Source organism: Apus apus, chromosome 9 (assembly GCF_020740795.1).
Source record: "Apus apus isolate bApuApu2 chromosome 9, bApuApu2.pri.cur, whole genome shotgun sequence".
NCBI lineage: Eukaryota > Metazoa > Chordata > Aves > Apodiformes > Apodidae > Apus > Apus apus.
In genome coordinates, this window is record NC_067290.1 from 10,486,265 (window position 1) to 10,512,202 (window position 25,938).

A 25,938-nucleotide genomic window follows, 5' to 3' on the forward strand; every position below is an offset into this window, starting at 1 on the left:
AGGAAACTCATGTATTTGAAATTAAGAGGTGAGAAATCTTCCTGAATTTCTTTCCTTAGTGATTAGGATTATTTCCACTAGGTGAGAATCCTCTTTTTCAGTGACTTACTTCTCAAAAATGGTGTCTCTTATTTAAATTTCATCCTGCTAAAAGATTACTTCTGTTAAGCATCAAGTGGAAATAAGTTATTGCTTATTATTTGCTTAACAAAAGAAGCAGTCTTACTTAAGTACTTTACTCTTCTTATTTTACTCAAATGTATTTATACTTGTTATTCACATGAAAACTTACAGGTAGAGGCCAGCAAAAACTTGAAGGGAATGCATTATCATTAACAGCCAAAATTTTGTTCTTCCCATGATAGCAAGAATGTAAATAAGGGAAAGTACAAAATTGTAAACAAGGGAAGACTTGTAAGAAGCTGAGAGATCTTTTCTTAAACCAAGTAATAAAAGCTTTTGGCCAGGCCCTCTTTGAGCTCTTAAATGGAAACTGCAAAAGAAATATCACTGCACAATCATTTTTCTGAGCTTAACCTGATGAAGCTAAATCTTAGTCATGTTTTATTTTAGATAGTAATGTTTTACAGAACTCAGGCGTTAACTGTTGGAAGTTTGTGAGTCTTATGTGGCATCGTTTTAAAGATACCTGAAGCAACTAGAGACAGAGCCTTCCTGTACTGAGAGCCTGAAACAACTCACGTTGCACACTGCATAACCCCGTATCTTGGTTTATATCTCAAGTTCACCTTGCCACTAATGGCTTATGATAACCAAGGGCTGCTAGATCTTAAATTATTACAATTATAATTTTGTGTATTATAATTTTGTCTGATTTATATGTTTGTTCTTCCTTTGTCTAGGAAATTACTATAATGATCAAAGCACATTTTAATTTCTAGCAGTTTGGTTTTGATAGATAAACAAATGTTGTTAATAGGTCTTGAGGAATCAGTGCATCTAAAGAGTTGTAAATTTTCTGTTAGGTATGTATAGCTGTGGTATCTTGGGTTTAATATTTACAACTTCTATTGGAAGAACGGGCATGTAGTAATTCAGGCAACCAGCCTGTCTGCATCTGCTACAGTTGAATCTGTTCTGGTAGCAGTCAACCAGAAGCCTAGTGTGATTAACTAAACAGAAGTTAAGGCCGGGAGGGGAGTGGTGGTGCTTGTTTAATAAAGTAACTGTTTAGCACTTTTAACTCCCCAAAACGTTTCCTGCTGAAATATTAATGGACCATAGGCTGTGCTAAGAGAGTATTTGAAAGCTCTTACATTATTAAATAAAGAGCTTGGGTTTGGCTGAGGCACTAAAATAGGTTTTAAGAGATTAGGATGCTTTCATTTAGATCATTCCTGTTTCCTGTGCAGTCTAGGCTAAACTTGCCCGTCAGCCCGTGGGATATTTCCATCTGACCGATGCTCAGCGTTGGGCAGGACATGGGATAGACGTGCCAATTAATTAAGTGATAACCTCTGCCCAGATGCTCATTTCAGCGACATGCCAAACAGGAAGAGGCTCTTTGCCCACAGGATGTTGCTTGCAGAAGTCCCGCACGCACGCACCCTCCCGAAGCACTAGCGGAGAGGGATAATCCGCCCCTTGGGGCAAGGTTACCCCATCGCCATCTCCCAAGATAAAGGAGAGTACCCGCCTTTCTCCCAGCCAGCGGCACACGCGGCTCCGCTGCTCGTCGGGAGCTCCGAGCGGGCGCGGCGGGAGGAACGCGGGGGTTCCCGCGCCCGTCCCGCCCCTTCCCCTGCGGGCCGCGGGGGGGAGCCCGGCGCCCACCTCCCCGCGGCGATGGTTTGGGCTCCCGGCCCGCGGTTCCCCCTCTCCTGCCGCGCCCGGTTGGGCTCTCCCACTTCAGGCGGCTGCGGGAGCCGCGGGAGCCGCGGGGCGGGGCGCGGGCAGCACGTGACTTCCCGCCATGTCGCTGCGGGAGCGGAGCGCGGCGGGCGCCGGGCGGGCTGCGGGGGACGCGGCTGCGGGGGGCGCGGCGGCCGCGGCGCTGGCCGAGCCCGAAGGTCCGGAGCGGTGCCTGTCGCTGCTGCCTTGGGACCGTTTCTCGGCCTGGCTGCACTGCGTGTGCGTGGTGGGCTTCGACCTGGAGCTGGGTCAGGCCGTGGAGGTGGGTGAGGCGGCGGGAGCGCGGGGTCCGCTTGGCTGCGGGGCGGTGGGCGGGGGGCACCGCTCCCCCCGGGGCTGGCGGCTCTGCGGCGGGGCCCCGCCGGAATCGGGCACTTCCTCTGCTGCCGGCGCTGCGGAGCGGCGGGGGGAGCTCGGCGGTGTTGTGAGAGAAATGTGATTGTGCAAAATCCCGGGAGGGCCGCGGGGGGAGGGGGAGCGTGGGTGGGGAGGCCTTTGCCGGCCGCAGCTGTCACGGAGCGTGAGGTGAGTTTAATTAACTTCAGCTAACTGTGCTCGTTCCGCGGGTTGTCAAGTCGGTGTGCCCTGCTGGGTGGTTTTCATCTCGTGCCAAGATTTGCGTTAGCGGCATCGTCAGGTTTTTTAATCTGCGAAGAGCGCTGATTTCCGTGATGTTCAAGATTATTAAAGAGTCTAAAAATAGCGTGAATGCAAGTAGCCTTCGTAATTAACAGTTTTCTTCAGCTCGCTGGAGATTATTGGAATGTTTGAAGCGTTTTCCTTGCACCACTGGATGAGTGTCGGGCCGTGGCGATGCGTTAATGGTGCTCCCAGGTTTTTTTAGCTCCCTGCTGCTCTTTGCCATTTTGTGCAACAGGCAAACACCCAGGGAGCTGCACGTTGGGTCTGCATTAGGGAGCTGGTTTGGCTGAAAAATTAACTAGAAAGAATAATTACCGTTTAGATCAGTTTCACATCCTTTTTCACCATGTTTGCCATATGGCTGTTCAGAGAAGAATGTTTCTTTATTTTTTTGTTTAAGTGATGTTGGCACGAACGTATGGCAGACCGGCCTCAACTTCAGCTGAGTTAGTTTAAAATACATAATTGATATGTATTGTTGGCTGCAAGAGAAATGCAAATAAGAAACCAGCATGCAGTGCTAACAATCCACGTTGTATTTGCTTGGTGTTATAAAGTGTTGTTAGCAACACAGACAAGAGTTTCATTATAACCTGTGGCTTAAGCAGGTAGTTCACTTGGTGGCCAAGGAAAGCACAGAGTAGCCTCTGTCCTGTCTGCAAACAACTCCATTAACAGAGACATTAGTTTTAGTTGAATGGACACATGAAATGAAACCTAAAATGGGTATGTAACTGAGACCTGAGTTTTTTCAGTTGTGCTGCTGCAGGAAGAATAATTAGCTTTTAGTTTCAATTTGAATCCCTAACAATTATGTTACTTAACAGTACAAAAATATTAAAAGACAGAGGAATGCAAAGCAAGCGTTTCTGTTGTTGCACACCCACACAAAGATGGTGGTTCATTTCTTTCTTGGAAACTCCTTAGACAGAAAGAAGCAGCTCCTTGCTCAAATCTGCAGTTCTAGAAGAATGTTCTTGTGACTGTTTTTGAGGGAAAGAGTTCCCAAGTAGTTACCAAAAGTATGTTTTTTCCAATAAGCGCAATTTTAAATTTAATTTTCTTTCACATAAAAATTTGGCCTTTGTTTTGTTTCCTGTCCAGCAACTTAGATTATTACTTCCGGGGGGAAATAAAATACATTTTAAGACATTTAGATGACAGAGGAAAACATTTTGAAACTAGAAAGTTATGGTCTCTGCTAGTTCTACTTCTTTGTGTCTCCCTTGCAGTCTTGTCCTTTGCCCTTTGCTTCTGATAGGCAGCTTCATCTCCAACACCTTCTGGTGATGAATAGCAGGCATAGCAGTAGCTCACAGGAATGGTGTTCATGCTCCATTCCATTTGGATTCCCACAGTAAGGTTGTTCAGAGCATTATGAAATCTGGTAGAACTTAGCAGGGCTGTGCTTGCTTTCATCATCACAGCATCACTCTGACCTGGCCAACCAAGCAGATGTGTCAGGATAGAGTTAACAGCTACAACTGTTTTTACTCTTCTTCCTTTGGCTTCTGGGAAGATGCACCAGCTAGTGAGTATGAATTCAAGTCTGGTTTGTGCTGCATTTATATTGGAGAGCTGGCTGTTAGCACTGTGGTCATATGAGGACTCTAGACTAAGTTAGTGTGCTTGCATTGAACTCCTGTTCTCAGGGATGTTTTCATCTATAAAAGCCCTGAAATCTTATTTGAAACTTAATATTTGAGTTTATATTTAATTTCCTTTTTTTCCAAGCTAGCCACCCATTTTAGTAATTATGAAGGTTTTTTGGAGGAACTTTTTAGCTGAAGTTTAACTGTCTCGGGTTTGTTTTCTTTTCAGAATGCTCATTTCTCGTTTACTTGCATAATCACTGATTTTTTTATATCCAGGGTGTTTTTTTTTTTTTAATTATGGTGCTTCCATATCTTTCATTGTATTGCATAGTTTTTTATTTCTGCATTGTAAAAACATACTGATAAACTCCTTTTTCTGTCAGCATAAGTCATGGCTTTTTTGAGTGTATTCCTTGACCTTTTGCAGTTCCCAGCTCTCATTTGGGACCAATGTTCATCCTCCAAGAGTTAGTGTTAATACAGAGGGTGTTTTGTGATTGGATTTTGATTACTATCACCTAACTATCCACTGAAATAGATATCAGGTAGTAACGTGTTGTTGGCTTTCTATGGAGCCATCTACAGCATTTATGATGTACAAGTTACATCTAAAGGATATAATCTCACTCTCCTTCGAGACCTGTTGCACCAAAAACCTCAAGTATCTGATTTTTTAAATGTATCTATATGGTCTCCAACTGTCATCCAAAATACCTTGTAAAGATGGATGATCGAGTTAGCTTAAAAGCTTATGAAAAATAAGAACAGAGACATAATATCTTACCATTGAAAACAGCATAAGGCAAGGCAGATATTTGAAGATTGTATCATACATATATTTAATAGAAGCTTATGGCTTATACACATTTTATTTTAAAATAATACTTTTTTTTTTCCTGTAGGTAATATATCCTCCACATTCAAAACTCACAGATAAAGAGGTAAGCCATAGTTGCTGTATAAATATATAATTTGTTGTTAATAATTTCAGGAAGTATAACAGGTTTTTTTTCTTTCCCTCCGGCCGCTTTAGAAAACCAATATTTGCTATTTGTCTTTTCCAGATTCTAATTCAGGTAAGTGCTTCCTTCACTCTAGTCATCTGTTGTTTGACTAAGCTATGTTAAAGAAGAGAGAATTTGACTGCATATATTTATGGTTTTGATTAAATACTTTCGTTAGTATCTTAATTTTACAATACAGAGAAGTTGCAAATAAGGTTAAATATAAACTGTAATTATAGTGCAGTAAGGTCGGGTAACACTTTTTAAATTTTATGTAAATAAAGTATGAGGATGTGAATGTGTAAGACCTCTGAGATGACACACATGCAGTTGCTTCAGAATACTTTACAAGTAAAGAATGAACATCTTAGTCTCGCCTCTAACAAAACAGTATTGTCATTGTAGAGAGAAGCGTACTCACAGAATTTAAATAGTTTAATAAAGCAAATGGAAGGGATATGGAGCCATATTCTCATAAAGCAGTAAATGTTTTCTAAATTCCTAACTGAGTTTTAAATTCAAAGTAGTTTAGAAAAAACAGTTGTGAAAGGAAAACTCAGATTATATTCTATCTTCTCATTTCTTGATGCTTCTGTTTCTGTGTGTGGTCCTGCTTGCTAAATTCTTCTTTGATCTGAACATCTATTGTTCTGCTGCCAAAGAGAAATTGGAGGCATGTGGCTGATGACTTGGACCACCTGCAAAAAGATACAGCAGAAGTACAGACACTTCCTTTCAAGTTTATTAATTTATTTGGAAAAGTCAAAACCTGTAGTAACAGACCTGTCCATACAATTGCTCCTAGTCTGCTTTTGATTGCTCAGCATAACAGCTCTGATAGGGAGTGATATAGATACGTGCTTTTTATGTGTGTATGAGCTCTCTTACATAATTTTACAAAATATCTTGGCTAATTATTTTCTTCTGTCTTAATCTTATTACTCTTGTTAATGGTTACAAATCTGTCCAAGCTTCAAAAGGTTAACTGAAGGTGTAACATTAGGAACAAAAGCTGATTTTATTTTTTTAAAAAAAACCCAAGTATTTTTCAAGTAAGTGTGATAGTTATTTTAGGCAGAATACATATATGTAAGGAGTGTTTCCTTTCAGCAGGAAAAAAAAATCCACCTTTTTTCTTTTTATAATGTCCCTGTTAACAACCTTGTAGATTCTTAATTGTTCTGGGTAAGCTGAAGTTTCAGGTTATAGAGAGGGATTACCTATGCAAAATCTGCATTCTAGAAATTAACTGCAATTTGCTTTCAAGTCTAAAGAACAGTTATCTGGAGGATGGATCTTTGCTTCCTGTTCAGGCAATTAGCTCTGGCTGATACTAGATGGCACAGCTGTGAAGAGTTCAGGTGATGGTGACTTCATGACTTTTTTTCATGGAGGTCTTTGCAAATTACATCCAAAAGTCATAAGAGCAAAGCACTAATTAAGAAGTTAGATACAATATGGAGAAGCAAGTGTCTTTTGCTAGCTGGCTAAAACAGTAAGTGTAAGTTTAGTAGTAGATTGGTTAATTACATTAATATGTACATTGTTACAGGGAAAACAGTCTGCTTGCTGCAGGCTGGCAATGCTCAGGAGTTTGTCTTTCAATTGATTGTGTCCATATTAATAACACTGCATTCCAAAGGGACTTTTTTTACAGGTTTACTAGAATGAGTAATGTACCTTCATGTTTTTATGATTCTAACAGTCCCCCTTATCACTGTTCCCATGAACAGCACATTCCGTTCAGCTGATGTAGCTTCTACTTGAACTGAAGGTTTTTTGGAGCTTCTTCTCTTTTAAAAGCAGGCAGTATCTGTGATGGTGAGACCACAGCCAGGAGAGTATCAATCATACAAGTTTTGATACTTTGGTTCTCATGTTCCACCTGGAGAAAGTTGCTCTGGTAACTGATACAAACTTAGCCCAAATACATTTTCAGACTGCAGACAGTCAATGTACTACATTTTTCAGAAAAAAAAAAATCAGAAATTAATTTTGTTGGAAATGAAACTTCATTCCTTGGGAGTATTTACTGGGAAGCAATTCGTGTTTTCACTCAGTTTTCTGTAGTTAATTTTGCAGCTTTCAAAAATACTGAGTCCTAGGCCTGCACATGAAATTATAAGAGATCAGTTAGAAAGCACTCATACAGTGTGACTTAGCTATGAACTGTTTGGAGTTCTCCATTCAATGGAAAAATGACAAGTGGTCAAGACAGTTGGAACTATGCAGGCAGACCAACAATGTGTAATAATAGTAGGAGGAGAGGCATTAGTAGAGCTGTGGAAGGACATGACAGTCTAACAAACTCACAGTGAGGCAGAATGACTTTTTTCCTTGTTGAAAGTAGTCTATTTATTATTGCCAAAGCTGCCAAATTGTTCACTTATAAAAATATAAATATATAAATGGTTGCAATAGCGGGGCACAATAGCAGTGCAAGATAAATGAACCAAAACTATGTTTACCTCTTCAACAAGGCCTGAATTCAGAACACTGTTGTTTCGCTCTTCCCCCTATGTAGGTTGTCTTGGGGACACACAGTTTTGTTTTAGATTTAGAAGGTCTACTGGAAGGAAAGTCTCATTGTGTTGTTTTCTGGACCAATTGGATAGAGATCTACCAGTTTACTTAAAGGTAGGAAATTTATTTCTTCTGGGTAATGTTATTTGTGAGATTCATGCTTAAATTTAATGCTTGAAAAGCAGCATCTCTGAACTGGATGTCCAGAAAGAAAGAGCTCAGCAAATGTTTTTTGTAGCATGTCATTATTATAATAATTAATAATTAGCTCCATTAACTATTCTTTACGTTTTCTTAAGATGGGTTTTGGACTGCAAGGAATTACACTGATGAGCAGACCTATTTTGTTACTGACTAGAAACCTGTAGAATCAAATTGTAAAAATAATTACCTTATTGGAAATCTGAAGTGCTTTATAACTTGGAAAAAAAAAAAAAAGAATAAAAATGTTGATGTCTCTCACTGTTTCTACCATTGTTTTTTGAAGATGGAGCAGTTACTTAAAATACATAGTGGCTAAAAAGTTGGAATGCTGAGACCTTGAACTGCTAGTGGGAGTCTGATTCTTGGACTCAATTTAGATCTGTTTCTGTGACAAATACTTGAATTCCTGTTTGTAGAAAGGGTGAAGCTGATGTTTTATCTTTGAAATATGAGACCACGCTTCCTTAACATTCCAAGAATCTTTCATAAAACTAATACATTGAAAGACTAGTTTTTGTCTTTTCAAGTCAGGGCTTTAAGGCTTTTAACTGCTAAATCTATTTAGTTCTACTTTGCAAAATGGTGAGTGTTGATTTATTCCTCAGGAAATTAATTCTATTTTTACTTTCATGGTGTGTCAGAAGAATGTAGCTATAAAAATAGTAAAGCCAGAAAGCACAGCTGTTTACACACTGTTTTTTTCTCTTTGAAGGACTTACTAAAAAAATAATATGCAAATTAACTGAGTAATCCTTCTAGTTTGTTGTATATAATCAACTTTGGAGCTTGCAGAGAAATAAGCTTTTAAAATGTATATCTGATGCTTCAGAAAGAAGGGCAATGTCAGGTAGTTGTATTGAGCTCTTTCCTTGCTTTTGCAGAAAGATCCAGCATATTACTATGGCTATGTGTATTTCAGACAAGTTCGAGATAAATCATTGAAAAGAGGCTACTTCCAGAAGGTAATTTCAGTTCTTGTAGGAAAATATGGATTTGGAAGTTAATTCTTTTTCTGTGCATAGCAGGAAGAGTATCTTGCTCTCTTAACTAAATTAATTGCTGATTTATAGTGAATTGTTCTAATTTTACATGAGCTAAGCTGTGTTCCAGCTGCTCAGTCAGAAGAAAATTCTTTTTGTGGGTTAAAACCAGGAAGTTGGCAGTTGTTTGGTTGCAGTTGCCTGTAGTCAAATGTGTGGGTGAGAAAAATCACACTTGACATTCTCTGAGGATAACCAATAGCACTGCAGTAGAACTGGGCAAAAGGATTAACTTAAAATTTTATTTTTGTTTTGTTACTCTTTTTTTTTTCCAGTCACTGGTCCTCATCAGCAAACTGCCTTATGTCCATCTCTTTCGTACCATGCTTAAGCAAATAGCACCAGAATATTTTGAAAAAAGTGAAGCTTTCCTGGAAGCAGGTACTATTATGTTGTTCTAGAAGGGCTCCTATAATATTACATACTTCTTTTGGAGAAATAACAAACAGTGCTGTCACATTCTAGTTTGCTTTTCTTTCTTTTTGCAGGCTAGAGGGTTGAAACTTTAGCAAACTGGCTTGATTTCTAGATCATTGAACAGAGCTGATCTGTGGCTGGACTCAATGATCTTAAAGGTCTTTTCCAACCTAAGTGATTCTTTTATTCTAATTTTGGATTCCTCATGGGGGAGTTGAAGCTCCCCCCTAAATAACATGGAATCATAGAATCGTTTTTGTTGGAAACGACTGTTAAGATCACAAAACCCAGTTGTTGAACCAGCACTGCCAAGTCAACCACTAAACCATGTCCCTAAACACTACATCTACGTAAATACCTTAAATACCCTCAGGGATGGTGACTCCACCACTTCCCTGGACAGTCTGTTCCATCTAGGATTTTGTTGTATGTTTCAGGACCAGCTGTTTATCACAAGTAGCTGATGGCAAATTATAATTTGCGCTCCTCAAAATTGAGTCCTTTTGGGTGTTGTGACATCTTCTGTTAAGCAACTGTACAGATGTCATCCTGAGTGTGGGTTTTCATGTGTGTCTGTCTGGTTTTTTGTGTTTTGGTTGTGGGTTTTTTTTTTTTGCTTTTTGACCAAAGAGAAAAAGCAACAGAGTAGCACTGATAAATTCCACTGTAAGGGTGAAGTACATTGAACCAGAGAGGGCCAAATGGGAAAGTTACTTGCTGTTTAGCTGGAAGTGCTGTTATTTTTTACTGTGTCTGCCCAGGACAGCATCTGTTTCTTTGTGCTTTCACTGAACAGCAATTTGTGGAAACATGTTTTTGATGAAGGAATTGTATTTTTTAATTGCCTGTAGATAAACAGGTATTTTTTGAGAGCTTGTGTTATGAACAAAATAAGGTCTGAAGGAACCACTAGTATAAGTAATTATATTAACAATTGTTTACAACAGAAGGCTGAGAAACTTTATAGCTGAAAAGCTAGCTTTTTTCCTAAATTCTTATGTTTTTCTGTTCTACAGTAGCTAATATATGTAAATGTGTGTTAATTTCAAAGTTTCTTAATATGTACTACCATGGCATCTCATATAACATTTCTTCAATTGAGTCTGTTTGCTACAAAAAATAGAAAGCACAAAGATACTGTTTTTCTTGAAATGAAAACCTTCATAGTTCTAGCAAAATAATAATGTCAAAAAGGCTGTAAAACTTCTTCAGAGTAACCAGGAGATAAGTAGAACTGTTGTGGGCTATCAGAACTAATTTAAAATTGCAGTGTGCACCAAGGTGACTACAGTATCATGGGTTATAGAATATATAAACAAGTTCTGAAATATACTCTTTTTTTCTTTAAGTTTGTAGTGATGTAGATCGTTGGCCACCACCAAGTCCAGGCAAAATACTGCATTTGCCCATTATGGGCATTATAATGAAGGTAATTGCTTCTGCACTTAATTTTCTCTGAGGGTGTTCTCCCTTCCATTTATTATATAGGTACTCACTGTATTCTGCCTTGTTTTCAGTGTCTCGTACTTCAGAACAGGAACAGATGTATAGTCCACCCAGACTGAAGATCAAGGAGACCTTCATTAGGTTCCTTGATTGAGGGGAGAAGAGAAGGTCTTCTATGGGGCATACGTTAATAAGCCATTTTTGTAGATTTTGAAAAGAGACGTCTCAGTGCAACTACAGATTGCAGTGTCTGTTATCCTTCTGGAATATGGATTCTAGGAGGCTTTAATGCTAATTATATTTCTCAAATCAAACATTAAGTAGCACGTCAAAATACTGAGAGTCAAGTTCCAGTCAAGCAAATTGAATATAGCCATTAAAATCATTCTTGTTCCTGAAGTTTGTCAAGAACAGATTTTTTTTTTTTTGTCCCACGCACCAGAAATTAATTCATTTGTTGATAATTTTCAATGAAGGTGAAATATATCTGAGGAAGTTATTAGAGAAGTTATATCTAGTGCATGGGGAGGAACAGTGGGGGTTCAGTGGTGCTAAAGAACTGGGCCTCTGAGAGCCATAGGATCTTCATATGAAATGCAAATAAATTGATTTATGGATCCAGAGGTTACAGCTGGACATACTTTATTAGCAGATACTCTCAAGTTTACGGCACGTTCATCTCCAGGGAGAGGAAGGAAAGTTTCTGAAGCTGTTTTGAAAGCACAAATTTCGTAAAGCAGTGTTGTGGGCACCAGACCAGGTTGCTTCAAGCCCCATCCAGCCTGGCCCTGAACACTTCCATGGATGAGGCATTCACAGCTCCTCTGGGCAACCTGTTCCAGTGCCTCACCACCCTGACAGTAAAGAATTTCTTCCTAGTATCCAATCTACATCTACCCTCTCTAAGTTTGAAACCAATATTTTATTGAAATTATTTTAACAGTTGTGACTAATGTTATCGATAGTCTTTTTCACGTGAAGCATAGTTCTCATATTCTAGTATTTGATTTGCAGTGTACTGAAGGGTTGTGTGTTGATTCCTGCAGCACTGATCTGTGGTCACCAGCTGTCTATTCATTGTTATGTGGGTGTTCTGTAGAGTAAGTTAAGCATCATGCTTTAGTAGATCCTCTTTAAATGTTACATCTTGTCTGTAACTCAGCATTTTAAGCGTCTGTTGAATTCTATAAAAGGAAAAAAAGTCTGTCTTTTTCTTTCAAAGTTGCGGATTCCGACCTATCGTGACAAGCCTGGAACAACGCCAGTAGTACAGAATATGCATCAGGTAGAGATTAGATACTTCTACTGTAAATAACCCCAAGACAGCTAAATACCTGCTGCCTTCATTGGTAGCAAACCCTTGTATACTTTGATAAAAAAGAAATCCACAGTCTTTGAAAATTTTAGTGGAGGAATCTAGAGTTGGATTATTTATAGGAAGTGTATTCTGATCCCAAGCACTCCAGGAGAGATTGTTGGCTGACAGAATTACTGAACCCAAACATTCTTTAATGGGTGAAGCTATACTAAACTTTTTTTTGAAAATGAAAACCGAATTAAAAGTCTTTAGCCATAGAAGATGGCTGCAAAACACATCTGTCTGTGCCTTGTGTGCTGTGTGGCTGTTGCTCAAAATGTATCTTTTCTGGACTGAAAGTTGCATGCCTGTAATTGGGGGGGGGGGGGGCAGTGTTGGAGGAAGTCTTGCTTTTAGTTAATTGTGGAGATAATGTCCATACTGCAGTGGTACAGTAGGGGCAAATAGCATATAAACCATCTACTGTCTGTAAACTTTTAAGGGAAACTATTTCATTTAATACCTAGGTATTCTGATGACTAAAAAACAAGCATTGCGATGTCTTTTAGGCAGATGCTCAGATCTCTATGGCTTTACCAACTGTTCATGAAGTGGATCTTTTCAGGTAGGAGTTTGGACTCATTTATTCCTAGTTGTGAATTCCCACGAGTCATGGATTTATGACAGTTCCATAACACATCTCATAGCTTGCAGTCTAACATGTTCTAATATTCTTTTCCTGTAAATCTGGCTAAAAACCAATTTAGGTAATACACAGACTGAAACTGCGATAAATATGCAAGTTTACTAAATGTTCCATTTTACAAGAGTGTTTTATATTTTTTCAGATTACTATTAAATACTACTGCAAACTTTCTTTTTATCCTGTTCTTAATCAAATACATATTTCTTCTCTTTATGTTAAGCGTATTAAAACATCTTAATCTGTTTTTAGGTGCTTCTGTCCAGTATTCTTTCACATTCAGATGCTTTGGGAACTGGTACTGCTCGGAGAACCACTGGTTGTGATGGCACCTTCACCATCAGAATCTTCAGAAACAGTGCTGGCACTCGTTAGGTAAATGTAGTGGAGCTTCCTAGCTAATGACCAAGTGAGTTGTAGATTGCGTGAGAATGCAGTTCATTTGGTCTGAATATAAAAAAGCATTGCAAGTTTTAGATTTGCTTGTTTCTTTAATGATATTTTGCACTCTCTCTCTTTCCACCTTGCAGCTGTATTTCACCCTTGAAGTACTGCAGTGATTTCAGGCCATACTTTACCATACATGACAGTGAATTCAAAGAATACACAACTCGCACGCAGGCCCCGTAAGTAGATCAGACTTTGTGGTAAAGGTGTTGCTCCAAACCCCTTCTAACCATAAATCTGTCTTAAGATACTGCTTAGCTCCTGTGAATGTCTGTCTAGAATTTATTTACATATAGGGTATATATATAAATTTCTTTATATATATAAATTTCTTTCTGTTTTCACTCTGGTTGGGTACGATAAAGAAGTTACAAAACAACGTCATAATTAGACTATATTAATTAAATACTTGTGTGCAGAATAAGTAAAACTGAAAATCTGAAAGTGAGAGGAAGTTTTGCTTTTTGGTAAGGGTTTGTCTAGGCTATACCAGCTCAGTGGTAGCTTCTTGGGAAATGGTTCTGTAATGTTTGTATTTTTAATCAATTACTAAACAAAATTACTTCTAGAATTCAGCATTCATACTGCTGGTTTGTAAAGTTAATCCAGTCAGTGTCCAAGTTGAGACAATTTTAAAAGTTTAATAATAAATGCTATAAAATTTCTTTTTTAAAAAAATCAATAATCTCTAAATCAGTTAGAAACATGTTGTAATTAAGAAATTAAGATTCTGGGTTTTTTTAAGATTGAGAGTCCAAAAGACAATTTTGGTTTTTAAACTGCTTTAAGGACACACTTTCCCCCTCAATTTTTTAAATTTTATTTTGAGAGCGCACACCTCCGATATTTCTTATTATATATATTATTAATATATGTTATGTATGTTATTTCAATGCTACTTGATTTGGGCATGGAGTGCATGTGTTAGATTCACTGATGTTTTTATAAAGAACTTTTTTCTAATGTCTGAACAGACAGTGGTCTTTGTGTTGGGTTTTTTGTTTCATTGTGGGTTTTTTTAACTGTGTTTTTGTCTTGAAGTATTGCCAGAGGTACAGCAGTGGAAAAACATACATAGTCATTCTGTTTCAAATTGTATTCCACAGGAATGGTTATGCAGTATGTAATTTAATTTCTAGAAATAATTCCATGAAGAATTTAGTTAAACTTTAGTAACCCGAGCTTAAAAATTGCATCTGCTCTGTAGCAAAATAGAAAGGTTGTTTAGTGCATATGTTAATATTTGAAACAGAGCTGGAATTGCTCTGGCTTTCCTACAGAAAACAAAATTTGAAAAGACTGTGGAAGTAGGCTTTGGAAGCAGTGGAGTGGTTTAAAATCAGGATTGGTTCTGGTAAATATGGTAGACTAAGGCTCCTAAAAATTACCAGCAAGCTTAATGAGTTGTGGTATTTTATCACCAGTAGCAATTAAAGAAGATTCCTTATGATTTGCTACCAGTTTACCTTGATCTAGACACGTATTCTTTTTGTGTGTGTGTAAATTAAAGCCTTACTTGACTTTAACCCTTGGTCTGTAACCCTGCAGCTACTGAAAGAACATCAATTTGTGTACATTGGTCCTAACCAAATGTCCGTGAAACTTGCTTTTTGGTTCATACCAAATAGGCATGAGAAGATTAAATAGTTAAGTTAGGCTGGGCTTGGATTCATTCCTAGGGAGGAAGAGGGTGCCTGTTGTTTGGCTTCTTTTGAGAGACATGACCATGAAATGAGCAGAAGATGAAATGTTGATTTTTTCAGAGTACAACAAGGGAATCTGTTGAGACCTTTTTATGGACACTGGTCTTTATCACTGCTTTGGAAGACAGACTGTAAATCATGTGTGGTAACACTGAAAAATCATGAGCAGCATTTGCAAATTGCAGTGAATTTAAATCAGTAATGCAAATTAGTTTAACAGGATGAAGCTGAATTCGTATCAGTAGGGAGAAATATGTATTATCTAGAATAATTTTATTTTTTTTCTATGGTAACAGACTTGAACAGCAGTAGAACTCAGATGAAGTTATTTTTCTGGTGAAGGTTAAGTCAGTGACATGCAAGAAAAGACTTCTGAGAAAATGATAAAATTTTATTCTGCTGGTTCTAATGTGGAATGGAGAGATGATAATTGCTATTTCCATAGCCCAGACATTATGCTAAGCTACAGAGCTGTGTGATCAGATTTGTCCTGTCTGTGAATGCCTAATGAGTTTATATATGTGTGTGTGTGGTTATATTTAGCAATTGGAGGGAGGAATGAAAGTCACAAGTGTTTGTAGGTTAACATAGAAATTTATGCCAAATTGCCGCCATAATATAGCTGGAAGTATTGAATAAAAATTAAAGATTACTTGTATTTCTCCCAGTCTTGCTTTGAGAAATGGGAAACTTAAGCAGGGCTTACAAAAAGTGTTAACATTTGGGGTTTTTAAAACCAATCTGAAGAAATGATGCTATTTTTATGATGGCATTTCCAATGAGGCTTGCAGTTATGCTCTCTCCTTAGCTAACTTTTGCCTGTAAAGTGGATGGCAGCCACTATTGTTATAAATATGTTGATAGATGACCATATTAGTGCTGTTAATCCCAAATTCTGAAATCCCATGCTCCTACTGCCTCTTTTTATCTGGGTGACCCCATGCATGCTCAAAGCCAGATTCTAAGCACAGAACAGACAGAAGAATCTGAGGGGTTGTGAGCTTGAGCACAATGCTGTTCATGTATTTATACTTCACAGTTTGATAACTGCTTTTTAAGAAAAATGCTGAAGTGTTGGAAAAGAAATGGGATATTAGGTGTATTTTTCTTAATTGTGTCATGTGAGCAGTAGCTCCACTGAGAAGTGGCATACAAAGAGCAGTCAGGTTGACATGCACATTGAAGTGCTGAGGGTTTGTTACAATCAAACTTTCAAATGTGGAAATTTGTCTTCCAAATATGAATCTGATTCCTGCCTGTATAAAAAAAATCAGATAAAACATCAGATTTTCATGTTCTCATGATTGCAAGTGGGCAGAATTTAGCCAAGAGTCTAAGCAAAGGATTTCACTGTTGTTCTCCGTTATCATTTGGGCTTTAAGATACATGTGCATTGCTGTTTTCTAAAACTTTAAGACATAGATAAACATCCTGTGCTCTTACGTGGAACTTAAAATGTAACTTTTTGATACAAAAGTAAAATTATTTTCAAGTTAAGAGTTGAAGTTAACTTTTTGTCTTCATTAAGACGGAAGATCTTACTGTCATGATTTAAACATTGTCGTTATTTTTCTAGGCCATCTGTCATTCTAGGGGTGACAAATCCTTTTTTTGCTAAAACACTTCAGCACTGGCCTCACATTATCAGAATTGGAGATATTAAACTTCCAGGTAAAGTACAAGTATCTTCTACAGTCCTATGCAACAAACTCTCACTGTGTGTTTGTTTATTTACAAACCTGTGTAATTTAGTTAAATTAATTTAGTTTAATGCGACCAGATCTTCATGGATGTAAATCTGTCCAGTGAAATTAGTCTCTTGAGTACTGTATGTCTTCTATTGCCAAATCTAGTATATTGAATGCAGAAGGTGGTAATACTCATTAGCAATACTGTTTTACCCTTTTCATAATCTCCTTTTTGTATCTCTACAAATCAGGTATTAAATTGAGAAACATTATGTAGATTTTAGGATGAGTAGAATGCAGTAAGTCAGTAACAGCAAGTGCACAGAAAGTAAAGCCCATGTGAAAGCTAGTTTTGAATGTTACAATAATATAAAAAGTTGTTGACAGTATTTTGATGCTATCTTTCTAACCTGGCAATGTTCCAGTAATTATTAATTTTTCTAGTTGGATTATTTCCTTACACGATTGAGTACAGTTTTAATGTAATTTTGGGATAACATGTCAATTGCTTCCCTGGAATAAAATACTGCAGCGTTCAGATGATTATATAAAATCCCTGAATGCAGCTGTTCACTGTGACAGGTTCACTGTTCTGTTTTGATTTGGATAATACACCATGAAATTAATTTTTGTAGAATAAGTTACATTCAGTTTCTGAATAAACCAATTTAATGAATGATTACATACTGTGTTCAATACAATTAGGCAAGTTTTTGCTTTACTTTGCAATATCATTCATGTCTGTGCTTCTGAATTCCTGGGGGGGGGTTGGGGTTGTGTGGGGAGGAATTAGGCAGCTGATGTGTAGTTAAAGTTTGGAAAATAGAATCTTAATTAAACTACTAAACCTCTGCAAAGCCATATACATAGGTTACCTTAATATTTGATACACCGTTTGAAGTATGAAATTCTAATATTTTGGTGCAGCTTTTTAAAATGCTTGGTCAGGAAGTTCTAGAGATGTATCTGTCTGACTTGCCCATAAAAGTTTAGATTTTATTTCTTTCTGGACAGAGAAAGGACTTAGGATTTTTTTTTTCTTGTTTTATTTATTTTCTTTCCTCCCTGCTCTGCAGTTTGAATAGCAATTTGTACTTTTTTTCTGAAGTTGAACATCCAACTAGATATAAGAGGAAGGGTCTGCTAAGACTACAAGACTGCTAAAAGGGTCCAGGTCTTCTGGCTGGAGAAGGATATATTTGAAAAACAAAACAAAAAACTTAGTTTAGCATATGGAAACAGAGACTTAAATTCATTATCATACACCTAATCCATGGCCACTGACATTTTTTATGTATAATTTTTATTTTGGCCAAAGTACTAAAGATTTGTTCCAGAAAGCATTTACCCTGAGGGGAACAAAGGAAGATGTAATACAATTTGAAATTAATGAAACAGTCTGGTTGTTTTGATTCAGAAGATCTTTCATTTGTTTTTTTTGGTTTTGAGGTTTTTTTGTTTGGGTTATATATATATCTCTTTTCAACAGGGAACCTTTATATAAAGTGAAGAGCCTATATACTGTTATTCATATGTTTACTAGATGTCTGGATATATATTTCAATGCTTGTTGGTGTCTGTACTGCTTGTTATAATGTTGCTTCTTATAACAGTCTTCTAAATGAAAGTATCTGTTTCTAAAATCAGTGCAAGGTATAGCACATGAGCTGTAGTTTCTAGTTATAGGGGTGGAGATTTCAAATAAGGTGGCTTTAAATGTTTTGGCAGGTGAAGTTCCAAAGCAGGTGAAAGTGAAAAAACTGAAGAACCTAAAAACTCTGGACTCCAAACCTGGTAATAAGTTGTTTCAGAGTTAAATTACCAGTATTATGATTTTTTAAAATATACCCCATTTTGCCTTTGGCTATATGCAGCTTTTTTTCTTTAGGTGTTTATACCTCTTACAAGCCATACTTGAACAAGGATGAAGAAATTGTTAAACAGTTACACAAGGTAACCCTGCTCATCTCTTCTTAATGGCAGTTACTTTGTGCTCTGTGTGACTGAAGTGAAACTGGATTTTGATTCCTTTGTCCTCTTCCTAACTGAATAGATAAATACACACCCTTATTGTAGAAGGACTGCTGCCTCCCTAGCAGTTTTCTGTAACCATGTGAATGGTAGAACTCAAGAAGTTAGCTTAATAATTTAGACACTTGAAGTGATTGATCAGATTATTGTTTTTTTTTCCACCCTCTGCCATCCCCCTTTAGTCTCTTTGGTCTAGAAGACTCACACATGAGATGTGTAAGAATCAGAGCTTCCAAAATTTAACTCATTTGCACAAGTTTGTTTATAGAAGTTTTTCTTTCCTTGAATTTTCTTTCCTTGAATGGAAATAAAAAATGGCCAGTTGAGGAGTGGATATCTGTGCAGGAACAACTTGATGCTGTTGCTTTCCTTTCATGGTTCAGGGTAAGGGCTGCTGTGTGCAAGCTCATGGCAAGAGAATATTGGAAACACTGGAATAAATATTATTTAAAAAAACCCACACAAGTACTTATATATTTTGGGGTAACAGATTTATTATGATATTTTATTTCTTTTTTTAAGGGTGTACAACAGAAACGTCCCACAGAAGCACAGAGTGTGATTCTTCGGCGGTATTTTCTGGAATTGACAGAAAGTTTCATTATTCCATTAGTGAGTTGTTAGACTGAGTTTTTTACATATGTAATATGAAGTAGCTTTTTTGGTGTTAACCTGACCGAGTAAGTCAAATGACTACCAGTGTACCCTTGGGGTCAACACTAGGTCCAGTACTTTACATATCAGCTGTCCCATTCTGAGCTCTCTGAACCCTCTTCGTGGTCGACCTGAACTTTTCATTATTTTAGAGCAGGTCCTGTTTCTGTCTGCAAGAACTGGGATATCCCTAGATACTTGTTTGGCCTTGGATGTTAATGACTAGAGGAGTTTTTCCTTAAAACTTTTCTCTCTTGTTCTTTTGGGATAAGATGGATGCGTAGGATCAATCTAAAAGCTTTCCCTGGCATTCCCTTTACCTGCTCAAACTTTAACTTAATATGATTTCTGTCACAAATCTTAAATTTACAGGGTGAAATCACCCTTTACCTTCTCTGCCACAAGAAAAGTGGGGTGTGGGAGGGGTATTTTGTTTTTTTCAAAAGATAGAACTAGACTTTTTATAATGTTATTGAAGCTAATTATGTTCACAGATAAAAACAGGGTCATTTGTTTACAAAGACATCCAAAACGTGTAACAGCTTATATTGATGTGCTTGTGTGAGCTGGCAAGGTGGAGCTGCCTCCTGGCATTGGACCTTCACCTTCAGCAGTGACCTTGCTGGGAAATGTCTCTACTACTCCTGTTAGCCAGTTGGGGCTCCAGCCAGGCCTTGGCCAAGCATTGTTACTGTGGAGATGCCCACAGCTGATAAAGTCTTTTGTAGGTTAGTTCTGTATTTAATGTTTGTAGGAGGGACTCGGCAAATTGCTTGCAAATACTTGATACAAAGTGGCATTAGTGTTTGGAACCACCCATGATATGAAGGTACCTGTGGACTGTCACTAAAGAAAAGAGAGATTATTTACTAGTGGCTGGAGTTCAGGATATATATGTGTATCTTGTATATGCATATATATGTATATATGTTTGCTTCCTGCTCTCCTTTCCCTCATGTCCTTCTTGAATCTTGCTGACGTTAAGTTCTGCAGTTGGGAAATACAAATGGTATTAGATAAGCTCCTTCTTCTGCTCTTATGTGGTAAATATGCACGACCTCACCCTCTACCAATACTTAGAAGAGAAAATGCTGTGGTCATAAGTGATAAGTAAACATACACGTGGACTGTGTATCTTTAATGCTGGTTATGCAAACAACCTTTCTTTTTTCCTTTCCCTAGGAACGCTATGTGGCAAGCCTAATGCCTTTGCAAAAATGCATATCACCATGGAAGGTAAGGAAATACCATTTGAATCAGTTGGAAATTAGTGACTAGAGAAAACATTTGTAGTATGCTAATGATTTTCTGTTTTCTTTCGATAGAGTCCACCACAGCTGAGGCAGTTTAGCCAAGATGACTTCCTGAAGACACTGGAAAAAGCAGGACCACAGCTCACATCGGGTTTAAAAGGCGACTGGATAGGACTTTACAGGTCATTCCTGTCATCAGCATAAAAAAATAAATGTCAATGAAGACAGATCAGTAATTTGAATGCTTCTTTCCTGAGCAAATTAATTATCTGTATTGATTTGAGTAAGACTTACTTTTAGAATATAGGCTTTAATAGGAATTAATAGTGCTTAGTATACTTTCCTTGCTTAAATATGCTTCTCTGTAACCTGCTAATGCTATTCCTAAGATGCTGCCCTACAGGTCTCAGAATACCAGTGTTATTAGTGGTTTTATTTCTGGCTCTAACTTGATTTCTCCTTCCAACCAAACACAGAGATAAAAATGAGTATATTTGAAGCCAAGCCTTGCTTTTTTCCTGGCAAAATTCCTAATCTATGTTGTTTTTCAAATCTGTTTTCTTTACGTTGTTTTCTCCATCCTTTGTTTTGATTAATAGAAGCACCCCTAATGTTCCGTTTCAGAATATTACATTTTTTTGAAAGTAAACAGAGAAAGGGTCCTAATATCTTCTTCAGCCTCAAACATAATTACTTTACATTTGATGACTTAGAAAACAGAGTGTTACCAGAATTGTAATTAAAATATAAAATGTGTTTTCTTTTATGTTTTACCAGGCATTTTTTGAAGTCACCCAACTTTGATGGCTGGTTTAGGAGCCGGCAGAAAGAAATGACACAGAAGTTGGAGGCTCTTCATTTAGAAGCACTATGTAATGAGGTTAGAAAAATGGGTGCTTGTGATTATATTTATCATCTTGTAATAAAAATATATTCTTCCCCAAGTCAGTTTAACTCCAGTTCTTTTCATTGGTTGAACATGAAAATGTTGATGGGTTTGTCAAGTCTGATCTAGCAAAACATAATTTGTTAATGAAGTACAAACTACAACACAGCAAGATATAACAATATGAAATGCAGGTCACTTTTTTATAATGACTGTCAGAATTTGTAAAATATATCTTTAATCCTTTTCTGGTTTTTTATGTATTTCAAAATTGAATTCCCCCTCAGAAAACATTTGTCCTCTGATTTGATAATGTTATTTAATTCAGCTTCCTTCCTTGATGTTCCAAAACATTTTTAATTGTTACATAGTTTGTAGATTTGAAGGTATAAACTCAGTGAGTACCATAAAAAATTGACGACTAATTACACATGAATAGTAAATAAGCCTTCAACTGATCCATAATAATTGAAAGCTGAGAAGTGAAATCTCTTCATTGATATATAACAAAATGCTACATAAATGATCTTGTATTGTAAGATCCATTCATTACTTAAGAAGCTGAAGTGTGTATCAGTGTAGTTTAAGTTGGATAAGAAAGGTATTGCAAGAGAAGAGATTGTACATCTAAAGAGGGAGTAGGAAAAACTAAAAAATAACACAACAGTTATAAACAAAAAAAGGTGCTGATTTATTTTCAAAAGTCATTGATTTTTATCCCTTGCCTTGTCAATTCCCAAACAATTTGTAGGGCAATAGCTAAATAAATCACCTAGAATCTATCCAATGATATTTGACATTAATTTATTGCAAAGAAAGGGGAGTGTTCCACAAATCTATTACTGACTCTGCTCCATATTAGCTTTTTCTTTTGATCCAAGTGTTAAGGTATTTCTGTACATGAGCAAATGTCTCTTAAGAGGTGACTAGTGAAAGGGGTAGGGGAACAGAACTTCCATAAGAAGAGTAACTTAATGAATATATTTTGCTAGCTATCAACTGTGTGATCTCCTTTAATGCCCTAGAAACAAGTGCTGCCTGGCACTGTTTTTGTGCTGGCAGATCTGTTTTGGTAAACATTTACTGCCATTTTACATTGTAGATGCTGTTCTTGAAACTAACCTGTTTGGCTTTTTTGTTTGTTTGTATTATGGTTGTGTTCTAGTATCCTGTTTTGCTAAGTCCTGGGTAAGCATACAAATAAAGTAGATTTTGCAGTTCATATTAGAGACAGTACATGAGTCAAGTTTAGTAAATGGCATGAGAATAAGGAAAAGGAGAAGAGACATTCTGAACAGCAGGTATAAAGTAATACTGCTTTTGAAAATTAGGTATGTTGCCACAGATCTATCAATGCTTAATTTTTATTCTTTTAGAACTTGGTTTTCTGGAGTCAGAAGCATACTGAAGTAGAAACAGTGGATCTTGTCTTAAAGTTAAAGAATAAACTGGTAAGTAACTGAATTGAACATGGCTCAAATTTGCCTGACTTAGCTAGATAAAAGTATCGTACAGTTGTGTTTACAGGTACTTAAAAATATTCTTTAAGATCTGGGTAGCTTAAGAAACAAGTCATTCAGGTTTTTAAAACAGTTCATTTCAGCCATGACTAAAGAGTTAGCTAGCTTCCCAGCATTGCTGTTGTCCAAATTCCTCCTCAGTCAGTAAATGAAAAATTGATTTTTCAGATTTGCTCATATGTCACTTTGGGATGTCTTAAGATAAACTTGCATTATTAGTAGAATTAATGTTTTATTGCACCTTTGCAGTTGCAGGCTGACAGAGAACAGCTTCCTGTGAAAACTGACACACTGAAAAAGCTGCAGACACACATCAATGACATTATACTAGCACTTCCAGATGACTTACAGGACATCTTGCTTAAAACTGGCACAACCTGATTTCTCATGGACTCTTTTTGTGCAGAGAACAAACGGCAAAAGTTGTTTCACAGAAGACAGTGGGTTACCAGCTTGAGAACACAGCTCTAGATACATTAACACTACAAATGGACTCTACTAATAGTAGAGCCCATGACGCTATTTTTCACTGGTTTTTTTCCCCCCACTTGAATACCAATGCAACTAAAGGAATTCCTGTGTCTAGTAATTTTTGAAACAAGTGCTCTTAAAGAAAAGTCTGTGGGTATATGAAACTATACCACAGTATAGGACCACAGTGCAGTGCTGGCATTGCATAAGGTTTCCTGATTGGTGCTGCTATACCCAATCCTGTTAACTCAGGGGTCAGCAATATTCATCTTGTACTGTCCTGTTCATCTAGTATCTGATTGCTTTTTTTTCTTTCCATTTTCATCTAGTGATAGGCCCAACTGGTGTATTCTTTTACATAGTCAGAATACACAATAGTTGAGGGGCTTTACTAGTACATCATTGGTTCCAAAACTTTTTGGGGACAGCTGAAATAATCGCATCAGTTCTTAACCTTCTTCCTTTTGTCTTCTTACCATCTTTCCAAAACCATATTAATTTAGCATCTTTAAAGAAGAGAAGGCAGCTGGCAAAAATTTCCTGAAGAGAAGCCTCCTCTATTCAATGTCAGTTGATGAGGGTGCTCTTACATGCCTTAAAGTAATTGGTGGTTTTTAACTGCTGACATTCAGGATTTAAAGTGGATCACTAGTGTAAATGTGAGTATGTAGTATTCATCACAGAAAATAAACACAATGGTGTTCTAATAGTAATATTAAAATCAGTGATTTCAGTAGACTTAGCAGATAGACAATCTGTTTCAGTTGGAGATCATAGCAGTCAGTTCTGTTAATAGGGTTTTTATTATTTATACTTATACCAGTAGGGTGTTTCAGGAGGTAATGAAGCTAAAGGGAGAAGAGGTGGGCTTCAGCTGAAAAAAACAACTGTGGAAAGGTTAAACTGTGGCAAGAAAATATTGTAGCATGAAATTATTCTCAGCATATGCATATAGCAGACATGCATAAAGAGTAATTTCCTCTTGCATATTAAGCAACAAGAATGTGATTTTCATCTTCTGGAACAAGCTTCAGTGGTATCTAAGAACTCAGCTGCTCCACATGCAGTGTTGTGTTTTGACCAGTTTCAAGTAGAATAAACTTGAAACACACAACATACATTTTATATGACAAGTGGTTCACAGTTATAAAAAAAAATATGCTTTTAAGTGCTTGGATAGAATTTTTTAAAACTTAAGACATAATCCTCCTATAATAATATGCTTTTGTATATAAATATTTCATATCATCTTTCTAAAAATGTCTTATTTAGATACAGTGTCACAACGGTATTTTTATGAAAAATGTGTATTTTAATACTGCTATGGTTTGTATACAACTGCTCATGACCAAAAGTTTAATGTATCTATTACGTTACTTTAAACTGCACCACTTCAGCATTAATTTCTAACTTGCAAATTTTTTTGCACATCCTGATGAATAGCATTTTTTTAATCCAGAAATTAATTCAGTGTAAGAATGGCCTCTTACTATCTTAAATGTTTAATCTGGAGCACTGTGTAGTTTCTTGAAGCCGTATAAACTGGCAGAAGGAAAAAAAAAACAACAAACCTATGATAGCTGTCACGTGACTGCAAATATGTATTTTTGTAAAAGAAAATAAAGGTTTTGATTTTTACTTGTTCTTTGGAAGTTGTGTGATTTGTTGGTTTGTTTGCCCCTCTTCTGTGTAAGCCAACCTGTTAGAAAACACTGCTGCTTAGTCTGGCTTGGCAAAGCTGTACCCTATAGGTGACCAGAAATCCCTGAGCTGATGAGTGGTGGTGGTGTTAGGTCCTGCATCGTGGCTGTGGTCGGGCAGAGCTGCAGAATCCTCAAAGCAGAGGGCAGGAACTGGCTTCCAAGCAGAGCTTGTCTGTTCTTCACTCTGGTTCCTGGACACAGCTTGGAGGCCCTTGAGAACATACTGGTCATGAAATCAAGCATCTCTCAAAAACGCCATGTTTCCAATCAACCATGGCTGGTGTCAGTTTTGTTCCCATGTTATTTTCCTGTATCTGCCTGGTCTTTATGGCTCACACTCTTGGCCTTGGCTCTGTGGCCTCCAGGCCCCTGCTGGGGGATCCAGGGCATAGAAACCATGGAAGAAAAGGATCCCACTGTAATTCCTGTTCCTGGAAGCAAGGGGTGGCCTTTTTTTTGTTGTTTGTTTTTAATTATCTGACTCTGTTGCTAGTCAGGTGTATTTGGGGGCTCTCTGAGGATTTATTTCACCCTGGATGACCTCTTGCTCTCAGCTGTCCTTCGGCCTGGGGGGACGAGAGCCAGCTGGCTGTCACACCTCAGCACAGCAGCACCAGGAGCTGCAGCGAGGGGAAGCAGCAGCCGCGGGAGCTCAGTCGGGGGCAGTTGTGCCCGGGCTCCCGGCCGGTGCTGCGGGGCCGGGGTGCGGGGCAGCGGGGCCCCTGCCCGGCCCGGGAGCCGCTCCGCCCCGGCGGACTACATTTCCCGGCATGCCGCGCTCGGTCGTGCCCCGGGCGGCCGGAAGCTGCGGCGAGGCGGATGGAGCCTGAACTACATCT

The 25,938-nt window shown here is 37.7% G+C and overlaps 1 protein-coding gene across 1 annotated transcript; it reads left to right on the top strand.

Annotated features, from left to right (window-relative positions):
• Window positions 1-1,933: 1,933 nt before the first annotated feature.
• Window positions 1,934-25,034, top strand: DENND6A (DENN domain containing 6A). Its single transcript, XM_051627866.1, has 20 exons — window positions 1,934-2,134; window positions 5,012-5,050; window positions 5,143-5,185; window positions 7,638-7,750; window positions 8,722-8,802; window positions 9,156-9,261; window positions 10,647-10,726; window positions 11,966-12,028; window positions 12,610-12,665; window positions 12,996-13,118; window positions 13,274-13,369; window positions 16,470-16,564; window positions 18,310-18,375; window positions 18,470-18,534; window positions 19,135-19,224; window positions 20,449-20,502; window positions 20,592-20,701; window positions 21,297-21,399; window positions 22,782-22,856; window positions 23,175-25,034. Exons 1-20 carry the CDS (start codon window positions 1,934-1,936, stop codon window positions 23,304-23,306), a joined length of 1,791 nt encoding a protein of 596 aa, XP_051483826.1. The 3' UTR covers window positions 23,307-25,034.
• Window positions 25,035-25,938: the final 904 nt, after the last annotated feature.

Bases quoted from the DNA above. Each gene is read 5' to 3' on its own strand.
- DENND6A (XM_051627866.1), top strand. From the start codon at position 1,934: ATGTCGCTGCGGGAGCGGAGCGCGGCGGGCGCCGGGCGGGCTGCGGGG. The intron at 10,727-11,965 runs GTAATTGCTTCT...TTTCTTTCAAAG, and splicing joins TTATGGGCATTATAATGAAG to TTGCGGATTCCGACCTATCG. The intron at 12,666-12,995 runs GTAGGAGTTTGG...ATCTGTTTTTAG, and splicing joins CATGAAGTGGATCTTTTCAG to GTGCTTCTGTCCAGTATTCT.